The 11,868-nt window shown below is 40.9% G+C and overlaps 1 protein-coding gene across 1 annotated transcript in view; it reads left to right on the top strand.

Annotated features, from left to right (window-relative positions):
• Nucleotides 1-847: 847 nt before the first annotated feature.
• LOC109483221 (tetraspanin-9-like) overlaps nucleotides 848-11,868 on the top strand; it is a 12,823-nt gene continuing 1,802 nt past the window's right edge. Inside the window, exons 1-9 of the mRNA XM_019786200.1 lie at nucleotides 848-957; nucleotides 3,498-3,590; nucleotides 4,595-4,643; nucleotides 4,915-4,967; nucleotides 5,107-5,181; nucleotides 5,904-5,972; nucleotides 6,685-6,792; nucleotides 10,142-10,237; nucleotides 10,904-11,087. Of these exons, the coding sequence (XP_019641759.1) occupies nucleotides 907-957; nucleotides 3,498-3,590; nucleotides 4,595-4,643; nucleotides 4,915-4,967; nucleotides 5,107-5,181; nucleotides 5,904-5,972; nucleotides 6,685-6,792; nucleotides 10,142-10,237; nucleotides 10,904-11,087 (778 nt within the window). The 5' untranslated portion in view covers nucleotides 848-906. The remainder of the gene's footprint in view (nucleotides 958-3,497; nucleotides 3,591-4,594; nucleotides 4,644-4,914; nucleotides 4,968-5,106; nucleotides 5,182-5,903; nucleotides 5,973-6,684; nucleotides 6,793-10,141; nucleotides 10,238-10,903; nucleotides 11,088-11,868) is intronic.

Here is an 11,868-nt window from a genome sequence, read left to right as displayed (position 1 = left end):
TCGTCGTCTTTGAACCGGAACAATATCCTGGTTCGCACAAAGTGCCCTCCATCTATGACGCCTCATATTTTCTGCGTCGCCTTGGCAACGATGTCAAAGCTCACTCTGCCGAGTGCCACCCTTACCGATGGGGACCGTCCACTTTTGTAGTCTAGTGGGTCGGACGAGAAGTTTTATCATGCATTTCAACCCAACAAAACTAGGACCATATATGTTGTAGAATGTAGTATAACGTTGGATGTAGTCCCTTATGATAAAAATCACTGTATTCTCCATTTCAGACTTGTTGTTTTGTACTTGCAATTAGCCATCGGGCATGTATTTATGGCTTCACCACTATGTGGTGAAGACATATTGTTTTTCCTCATGTTTGTTTTCCTTCTGTTTCTCCTCCTCCTCCTGCCATTTCTTTAAATTGATTCAACTCCTTCAAAGTCATGCCATATTGACAGTATGAACTGCATTCAAGTGTTTTGGTAGGTATGTCAAGCTTTCCTGCTCCAGCATTGAAATGCGGGGCATAAACGCTTCTTTTTATCTTGAAAATCAACAGTTTGCATTATGCAATTAAAAATCCTAACCAATAATGTAGGGGATAGCTATCCAATTGTTATCACTTCATACTATAGTTATATCAATGTAAAGAATTGTTTTTCCTTGTGTTTCTCCTTCTTTCCCTGCCATGTCGTAAAATGTGGTGAAGCCATCCGCTACATTTGCTCCAAAGCAAATGTCGGCCTTTTCAATAAGCTCTTTCTTTAAGCATCCACTCAGTGGTATGAAAAGGTTCGTCCCGCCCTTTCGGCCGGTAGCTCTTTGTGTGGTTTAATACCAGGCCAGTGTTGTATAGAAGTGGAAGAATGCGCGGGACTGCTGACAGAAGGGAAAACCAGCCAGCCTGAGGACATGAAATGCTGCGTTAAAACAACTTTCATCACCGTCAACCTCATCTTCATGGTGAGTATTCCTCAGTTCATGTCATGTAAAAGGATCATCGATGTACACCGGATGTTTTATAGGAACCGAAATAGGTGAAAATTCTGAAAGAAAAAATCGACAAAAGAAAATGCGACAGGAAATGGAATGACATTCACGTGCAAGGGAACGAAAACGAGCCAAACTGAATTCTTCTAAGCAAGGAGATTATCTTCTTTATCTCAACGAAAGCATATATAGCTACATTTCAATATATTGTCACAATTATGTTATTATGTTATTATTAGTATTAAAGCCTACATTGTATCAACTTCATGATGCACAAATTGTCGGTGGTGCACAGTTTTCTAACCTCCGTAGCAGGCTTTATGGGGGTTTGGTGGTCCTCGGCTGTTTTCTGATTAGTCCAGTTCTAAAAACGGGGGTAATTCAACCAGGCCGGCTATGTTGTCTATATGTAATCAGAAAATAGCACATAAAAGATCCCAAAGGCCACGAAGACCCCCCAAACCGCGGCATGCTATGGAGGCTAACAGTTTTCTATCTTCTCTCACGACTGTGTTAATGCTAATCTCTCAACAGTACACTAATTCATTTACTACGCTCGATCACTGTTCTGAATGGTGTGCATTGTATGATACGTGTGTATACAGAAAACCACTGCCGAAACACACAAAAACAAACAGAAATTTTCCATGTTTTACCTGTTCTGGGCGCTACAAATCCCTATAACGTCGCTTTGTTAAAACGTTAATTTCTTTCAAATTTCGTCACCATGTTGTATCATTTTGGGTGTCGTGTGGCGTAACGGTAGAGTGCTCGACTCGGAACCAAGAGGTCCCGGGTTCGAGTCCTGACATGCCACCGATCTTGTGTCCTTGGGAAAGGTACTTAACACGACTTTCCTCACTTAACTCAAGTAAAAATGAGTATTGGCCTGTATTTGTCCTCTGCGTTGGTGGCGGCATAAAAATAAGTTGATATAACTTGAGTGTGCTGTCACCATGTCTAGTCATGAAATGTTGGAATATATATATATATATATATATAAAATGCCTTCTGTTTTCGATCGTACGACGATCGCGGAACGCATGTAACCGGACCCCAAACATCATGCAAAGAGCCCAAATCAAAAGTCTGATAACTAGGCTATCAAACCTCACCCATGCACAAAGTAGCGCAACAAGAGCTCTTGAATGAATTTCGTAACGGGTCCGAAAGTGATGAAAAAAAAAACACATGTAGTATACATATTTCATGGAGGTATGAGATCTCTGAATTCTTGTTGAGATATGTTTTCGCCATCCCTGATACAAACAATACAGTCATCCCGAGTTTCAACTGGAAAGGGTAGCCTCTGCCAGGCTTCTGAAGCGGCTGGGAGAGTAGAAATTGGCCCAACAGACAGATAACATACCACTCTTTCCAGTCGCTTCTGAGGCCTTGCGGATGTTAGAAAATGTTGTAACTACAGGAAATAACAAAGGAAATTTCTCATTTCATCATTTTAGGTATTGATATTTTTGACTATAAGTATATCCCAATAATCTGTTTTTGATTGTACGACAATCGCTGGTCAGTGGACGTATGCATGTAACCATAACTATCAAACCTCACCCATGCACAAAGTGGCGCAACAAGAACTCTTGAATTAATTTCGTAACGGGTCGCGATGCCGCCATGATTATCTCCATGACGACTACAGTTGTTTATTTGTTGACTCACCATACTTCACAACCACTTAACCCGTGTATACGCTTTGTTTTCATGCTGTATGGGCAGAAGTATTGACGGTATTTAGAAGTATTTGCCTACTCTCCAAGCAGAGGTTTGGGTTTTGGGGTATTTTTAACGTGTTTTTAGGCTTTTTCATCGGGGTTTCTTTTTTTGCACTGGAATTTTTATTGAAAGATTTTCGTGAAAGAAAAATTCCAGTGCAAAAAAGAAACCCTGATAAAAAGCCTAAAAACACGTTGAAAATACACCCAAAACCCTAACCTCTGCTTGGAGAGTAGTAATTTCCGAGGATCGTTTGATAGAGCAGATACAGTTTGAGTTCCACGCCTGCCTGACCCTGGAAAAAATTCTATATTGTGTTAAGGGAAAGAAAAATAAAATCTCTGCAAGGACGTCATTGTGTCGTTGGGAAACGTACTTTACACGAATTTCCTCGCCTAAAGGCACGGTCACCTTTCCCAACCCGGGGCCCGGCAGGGCAGTCGTATGGAACGAAAATTATAATATTAGACAGCAAAACAAACAAAAAAAGTTTACTGGAAGGGACCTAGGCTGATTTGTAGGGTACCACCCAGAAAATAAAGGACTTGTCTTAAATTGGGGCTTGTTTCTGTAGTTTTAATTGCGCAAAGTATGAAATGCTGATTTTATATATGTGCTAATGTGAAGCAGTAGGTGTCAATATCACAAAGATTGCCTTATTCAGAATATTTCCAGTTTGCTAACCTGAATTCATATTGGATGCCTTTAAGTAAAACTGTAAGGAAACTTTAAATTTTCTTTAATAACAGCCGAATACCCATCCCACCCCCAACACCCCACAGGTAGCGGGAGCCGGGGCGATCGGGGCGGGAACATGGGTGATGGTGACGTCACCAGAGCAGTTTGACTTTCTGCAGTACCTGAACACCAACCCGGTAAGTGGTCCAGATGTCATATGCATTACCTAAGGCCACACCAAATCAATTTGTTGTTTCTCGGATTTTTTTTTTAAATATGAAGCGACATACACACAGGGCGAAAAAAAACAGGCCAAGGCACCCCATGAAGGCCGGAAATGTTACAATATGAGCCATGAAGTCAACACACCAGGCTGGCTTATAATTAAAAAAATAGCTTTTGAACTTTTAATGAAACAAAGTTGCATTTTCACATTGAAAAACTTTAACAACTTGGAAGAAGAGGACTTTCTTCAACGATTGAGGCCAAAGTATGTCTTTTATTGATCATTTTGCAGTTTTTTTTTGCAAATTAGAAAAAAATTCACAGGGCGAGTCCGAGAAACTACACATTAAATTGGTTGGGCCTAATCATCAAAACAGTGTTCATATGGTGTCTGAAAACATTTGGTATAACTTACATCACTCACTGATTTTACCTTCCTTGCTATAATGATCTTAAGGAGATAAGAGAAAGGGTAGCTTGTCAAGGAGCACATGAAAATTCGACGTTTTATAATCAAGACATTGTGACTGTAAAGGTAAATGTGCAGTTTCCCTTATGTTCCTATCGTATGATTTTTCATGTACCCTATAAGCTTTGTATTCCTTATGTCGGATGGTGACGTAAAGCCAACGGCCACATGTAAAACAATACTGTTTAGAGTTAAAACTTTAGATCCAACACAAAAAGTTCTCTAACCTAGAGCTTTCGATCAGTCACTCTGGTTTTCCTCAGTAGACTGGTCGAAAGCTCTAGGTGAGAAAACGTTTTGTGTAGGATCTAAAGTTTTAACTCTAAACATGTAAATACCAACACAGATGAACTTTCGTGACAGTAAAACAATACTGTTATTATAAAATGTGACCACATGCACTACAACGTGAGAAGCTACCACTAGATACTAGTACTTGAAAAAGATATTAGCTTTACTAAGTTGATCGAGAACGACAATTTAACGTATTTTTACCTTCATTTCTAGGTGGTGATATACGGAATTGTGATGCTGGGGTTCCTCATGTTTCTTGTGGGTAAGCGAATACAAACGTATCTTTCCGTCTCTAATTTTCATAATTGCTAGAAATAATGATAATTGTGTATTGTGGCTACGCTAAGTTGTGTGTCAATCTCATTAACCTAGATATCTTAGATAATCTATTATCCATCCATCCATCCATCCATCCATCCATCCATCCATCCATCCATCCATCCATCCATCCATCCATTCCTTTGTTTGTTGCTTTGTTTGTTTGTTGTTTTGTTTGTTTGTTGTTTGATTTAACGTTTTTCTTGATGCTACAGGTTTGAATGGCTGTGTCGGGGGTTGTAGGGAGAGCGCATGCGTACTAGATTTAGTGAGTATGCCAACAACATTCATTTTAATTATTACATGCATCTGTATCTTATCCATAAGCATTTGCTTATCATTAATTAATAACACACCAAATAACGACAGACAAAGACACCTAATATGATAATTCTATTTTCTCCCAGTACCAAGGGATCGTCATCTTTCTACTGCTGGGCGAAATTTCACTCATCGTCGTCATCATTCTTCAGAGAAACGAGGTTAGTGACTTAAAGTGATATATATAAGATTTTCATTATTTTAAACATCGTTTTAAACATTTTCTTGCGCTATAAGCCTACCTGGGTTCAAAATGACGTTTGGGGAGTAAAAGATCAACGTTGTTGCACCACAAAAACGTGTTGGAAATCTACCAACCCCTCAGCTCTAGGGGGGATCGTGGCCATATTGTTTGTTTACATTCTTTTCAGGAGCCTCCTAAAATACAGCGGGTCTGGCGCTGCGCTGAGTCACCGGAAAAGCAAAATAGCGACGCTAATATTTTGAACGTTATTGAAAATGACAATCTAGATGAGAAAATTCAATTATTTATATTTACAGTTTGGGGGCAAAAATCTTACATAATATCACTTTAAGAGTCTTTAAGTGACCATCCATAAGTATAGCATTAAATGACATCTGAGCTGATACGGTTTTGAATGTTAATGATGACACTAAGGTACTGTAAACTATGAAACTTTCGCGGTGGTTTTATCTCCACGAAGCGTATTGTATTTCTGTGCTACAGAATTGTTTCAACCTCAAATCTAGAATACCTTGAAACCTACCTCCCCTACTGTAAAAGTTTCATTCACGATATACAGTATATGCCGGTTGATTTTTGTCCGGTTCCTCAAAGTAATACGTGTAAAGATTGTCCGCAGTACCGAATTACGTTGACTATTAATATCACAGTAAATGAATTTTCCTTTCACCTGTACAGTTGGAGCTCTTCACGGGACAGTTGTGGGACGCCCTGAATGACGAGACAAAATATTTCTTCCAAAAACAGGTGAGAACAAGAAATAAAGAGACTTCAGACTATCCGGAAGTATGCAATCCTTTGTTTAATTCCCCGATGTTGACCAATGATTTGGTTCCTGCTGGCTCCCCGCTAGATTCTGAGGCAGTAAGGTTTCACCCCATTTCCTGGGTCATGATATTTGTAATGTTTATAATGTTTCCAACAGTTTGTTACCTCCATGAAATGTCCTGAAGCTTATATTTTCAGTTGCGTTTGTCCGTCATTCTGTCTGTCTGTTGGTCAATGAATGAATGAATGAAGACCTTTATTGTACATTTTTGCCCCACTGGGCTAAGCACAGGTCACATTATACATATTCGAATACATATTCATATAAATATACATATAACTATTACATGTACTTGTATATATAAATGTCTAATGTATTCCAGTCTTTTCAACTTCTTCTCGCTTCTTAGTAATAATGTAAGATGCTGTATGTGTAGTTAGATTTGGTTTATCAAATTTGAACAGGAATATGAATTTTTCTTTACTTGTTAAGAATCCGAAGTGGTCAATAAGATAACGGAAGAACGGCTGGATGGATTGGTTTTATTTCATACTCGGTGCGTTGGTAGGGGTAAACTGGAAATGATGATAGTGGCTTTCCTTAGTACTGCAGCAGAGCGATCTGGACATGCTACTTTTGTTTTATATACGTAACCATGTATAAGTTCTATCTGTCGATTTTTCCCTACAGTTTGAGTGCTGTGGTTTTGAGAACGTGACGGACTATAACCTCCCGATTTCTGACCTGCACCAAAGCTGCTTCTCCGTCAACAGTACGGTCCCTTCGTCTCTGTACGCGGTAAGGAAATAAAGTCATTTTGATAAATGTTCAGAGAAGAAAACTCCAAACGTAAACCCCACATAATTGGTCGTGTGGCGTAGCGGCAGAGTGCGCGACTCGGAACCTAGACGTCCCCGGTTCGAGTCTTGACATGCCAACGATCTTGTGCCCTTGCAATTGGGAAAGGCACTTTACACGGCTTTCCTCACTTCGCTCAGGTGAAAATGAGTATCAACCTGTCCTGTATTGTCCCTTGTGTTGGTGACGGCATTAATATAAGTTGATATAACTTGAGTGTGCCGTCACCACGTCTGGTGATTACATGTTGGAATAAAAACAAGTGCTTCTGCAAAAGCTGACCATTTTCGCCGCTTACAGGCTTACAGTTTTTACGAACATTTTCCCCATCCTAGCATTTCAATTTACCTAAGTTATATAAATGGTTCTAGTTCTTATCAACATTGTATATAATGAGAGAACATGCACTTCTATATTTCAACTCTTTAAGTTTAAAACATTACAAAAATCAAGTATATAACAGTTTATAACCTGTTTTCTCTCTTTTAAGAGTCTTTTTAACAGAATAAAAAAATGAGACACAAAAGTACATTTTAACTTAAATTATAAGTAACGTTATATATATATATATATATATATTTATTCAAAATCTCTTCTATGGCTTTGTCCCCAACATCTAAGTTTACAAACCTCGTGACATTCAACCAGGGCTTTAGCCAGCGCCCGTTTTACCGTCAATTGACGGTATTTTTTCCCGTCGGACGGTAAAAATTTAAGTCCTTACCGTCAACATTGACGGTCAAAAATCGTGGGTGAAGACATTAAACTTAGCAAAAATGTAGCGAATTTGAATGAGCCACGGCGCGGGGTCTTTCCAAAGCGCGTCGCGTCTTTTCAAAACGGCGCGGGCCCACACATTTCTTATTTAAATACGGCGGGAAACCTGACTTCAAGGAACGTGCCGATGTCTGTTAACTCGGTTCTTTTCTTCAATGTTGCTGTCTGTTTAGACAACATGTGCTAACGGCCACATAAGAACAATGGCTCGACTCAGACTCACGCTGGTAACTGTACATGACAATAAGATAAATAAACAACATGTGGCAAACGAACAAAGAAATATACAAACGTTTTGAAAATATACTGTACTTGAATTTTCATACCATCGCAAGAAAACGGAGATCGATCTACGCAAAGTGGCTTTATTATTTATATAAACTTCGTTAAACCACCTTCGAAGACTTGAGCGGCAGCATAAAGATAAATTTTCTGGAGCCGATCGCTGAAGCAAGTTTTTGCCGGCGTACGTAACTCCCTCCGCGGCAAAATCCCATATGCCGTAGCGAAATCGCGTCTCAGCACTTCCCCAAATCAACTCCATGGCCGCTAAAGTCTGCAAATGAGGTTAAACTTCCTCATTTCGGTTGAGAAGCGAAGCTACTAGTATAAAATCATGTGCATGGCGGCCATTTTGTTTGCTACCCGAAGTCTTCCGAATGATCTAAATAAGGAAATCGTCGGAAATCTGAGCCACATCCCTCGCTGTCGGCATGCGCTCGGGGCTGGCTCGGTGGAAATCGGAGGCTGTGGCGTCAGGACTAGGTTTATTTGCATGGCTCGGGAAGCCGCCGCGGCTTGAATCGCAGCGGGATTTGGGCGCCGGGCGGGTCAAACAAAGGGAATATGAAGTTGTGAGGACCATAGTTTTTTTTTTTCATTCTTCAAATTGCAGATTGTGTAATTTTTATCCTGAAATCTTGAAAAACTATCTGCAAATTGCAGACTGAAGACGGGTATTTAGAACACTGAATACATGAAGTGTGCGGGGGGGCATGATGTCGATCACCGGATCATGATTTTTTTTCGCGTTGACCCTGATTCAACCCTAAAATGATACTCGAAGAGAACTTCAAAAGTCATCTTTTACTAATCATATATAATTGTTTACATTATATCATTTGATCAACCTGATCCATTAAAAATTGTCAATGGAAAATACCTTGCCAAACAATGCAATACCTATTTAAGTTAATTAAACACTCACTCATTAATTAATTAATTTCCTAAAATACAAAAGACATGTTGGTGAAAGTTAGGCACCCAGGTAATATCAATAGTTCCACGGACAGCTATGTAGGCCGGAGCTTCTATTGCGTGCGATCTACGTTTGGTCAGAAAAAACCCCCCCCCCAACACACACACACACAAAAACACCGATCCGGGAACGCCTGAAAAGGAGGCTTTTAATAAGCTTTGCCTGCAGCGCCTTGATTGGTCGGACGTGTGACCCTCTGGACTGCCGGCTAATGGAAATCTGAACATCTAGACTAATCCACACTGCTAATGCTCATTGACATAATTTATGCAGTTTATTAAAATCCTTGATTACTGTGATTATAGACATGTCTTTATCAACATTTTTGGCAAATAATAAAATCAAGTTATTGTTCAAGACAAATTAAGTTTGTTTTGTCAGCAGCTTTGTTATGCAACATTAATAGAACTATGATTTTGAAATTAGCAACCATAATGGAAAGTATACAAACGTCCAAGGCATAAATGGTAAAAAGTGCACTCGCAACAACGACATCTAGCGACATGCGGCAACTCAGCATGTCTGCATGGCCGTCGCAACAACGACATCTAGCGACATGCGGTGACTTAGCATGTCTGCATGGCCGTTGAAGGGTGGAACCGTTGATCCATCCATCCGTTGATCCAATCTCAATCTCGTCTGAGTTACCATTTTCGCGCATGCGAAAATGGTCTGTAAAAAACACAGGAGTGCTCTCTCGCTGGGTACTGCTAACATTTGAAGCCTATAAAACTGATTCCCTGCTCTTGTTTAATTATAAGATAATTGTTTATTTGCAAAATCATGCCCGAAGGCTAATTGCGTGTACAGTCAATTATACATAAACATATATATTCCAAGTTCATGACTAGACATGGTGACGGCACACTCAAGTTTTATCAACTTATTTTTATGCCGCCACCAACGCAGAGAACAAATACAGGACAAGACAATACTTATTTAAACTTGAGCGAAGTGAGGAAAGTCGTGTAAAGTTCCTTTCCCAAGGGCACAAGATCGGTGGCATGTAAGGACTCGAACCCGGGACCTCTTGGTTCCGAGTCGAGCACTCTGCCGCTACGCCACACGATCTGGGCTCTTGTAGCCCGCCCATCTACAAGAAAAGTAGAAATGCAAACTAAAAACATGCAAATTCATTCAATATTTAACGGACATGCAGTCACACTTGCATCGGTCGAAACGCTAACAGTCAGGATTGGTCTATTAAATGATGGTGTTGAAACAACATTTTTTTTCCCATTTTTTTTCGTCCAGAGAGGATGTTTCACGGGAGTACAGACCTGGGCCCAGAACAACATGGATGTGCTGATCGGGATAGGCGGGGGGCTGTCGGGAGCTATCGCCCTGCAGGTAAGAACGATGGTCGTCACATAACGGGAAAAATTGTAGCCCGACATGCCTGCGAGATAGATCTGAAAGCACATTTTAGAAGGCCGATACGCGGTGTCCTCTCCATTACTTCGCGATTTCTTGGGTTAGCGGACGCGCGAATCCTATCTAGACTTTCTCCATCTGACTTGTTAAAAAGGCTTTGGGACCTCTACCTTTCTCCTAAACAACTCTATATTCTCTATCCTTCACTAGACCCCGCGTTCACACAGGATTTTTTGTTTAATCTGGATATCTTACTGTCTTTCTCTGTCTTGCCCTCCGTCCCTACTGCTATAGAGTCACACTTCCAAGCCGGGACCCGGCCGGGCAGTTTGCGTGAACGAAAAGTATGATATAATAGGCAACAAAACACACACAGAAAACGTTTAAAAGACAATCATAAGGATGAGAGTTGAGACTCCAGCATAAAATTTCGTACATAGTTGCATCGTACATACAGTACTGTAATTCCTGATTTTTTCACTGTACTGTTATGTTCACTGTTTTCACTGTCACTTCTGTACTGCGAACTTATCATCACAGTTAACAAATAATTCCGTGAACATGTCCATTTTTCTCAGACCGTGAACGTTTGCTACCAGGAACATAAAGTGAATGACAGTACTTTATTTTCATGTCATACAGATATTCCAGTCGATGATGGCGTGCTGCCTGCGGTACTTCATCGGGAAGCAGCGGCGGGTGGTGGCGGTCCCCCCGCTGCCCAGGAAGAGCGAGCGCGCCATCCAGACGGACACCAAGAAGGACGCACAGTCCGGACCGGAGGCCAAGCTAGACGTCGACACGAAGCCACAGATGAGAAATATAGGTAAAACTTGTGCTGTGGTCAATTTGGGGAAAAACAGCCCAATTTGGGCAAAAACAGTCCAAGAGACCATCGAAAAATATCCAGGTGGTCCTTGAGTAAAGGTGGTTAAGAACTAAGCCTGAGTGTCAGCCTTTTCAGCTTTCGTCCTTGGCCGGTAGCGGATAGTGGAGGAGCGGACGAAAGCTAAAAAGGATGTCACTCAGGCTAGCTATTAACCACCTCAATGTACACGCAAGGACCACCTGGATATTTTTCGGTGGTCTTTTGGACTGTTTTTCCCCTAATTTACTACAACATTCAGAAGCGTGTCTGTAGTACTGTGACCATTTTCTTCACGTCACTATACTAGAAACAAATTTGACTATACAAGCAATTCTCCGTCAAAACCCAGTCTAAAGTTAAGCTTCTACTTCTGTTGCTCTGTGTTCTGTCATATAGCGCTAGGGCCTTTAGGAATTTGAGGTTTAGGAGGCCAAAGAAAGCCTGGGGTGAATACAAGCAATTCTCCGTCAAAACCCAGTCTAAAGCTTCCCCTACTTCGGTTCCTCTGTATTCTGTCGTATAGCGGTATGCCATTTAGCCAATAGAGGCCCAGAATGCCAAAGAAACCTGACGTAAACAGGGTTAAAGACCCGTCTCCCTTTTCCTCCCTCCACTCCAGAAATCCAAGTTCGGGAAAACTCTCGGGAGGACTTGAAGCTCCCGTGGCCCACGCACCTGCAGAGGGCCTACGTACAGCCCGTCATTTATACCAACAATGACAGACCGCGGGCCTATAGCG

Source organism: Branchiostoma belcheri, unplaced genomic scaffold (genome assembly GCF_001625305.1).
Source record: "Branchiostoma belcheri isolate BF01 breed outbred unplaced genomic scaffold, Haploidv18h27 scaffold63, whole genome shotgun sequence".
Taxonomy (NCBI): Eukaryota; Metazoa; Chordata; class Leptocardii; order Amphioxiformes; family Branchiostomatidae; genus Branchiostoma; species Branchiostoma belcheri.
The sequence above is the reverse complement of the archived record's forward strand: the minus strand, read 5'-3'. Positions and strand labels throughout refer to the sequence as shown.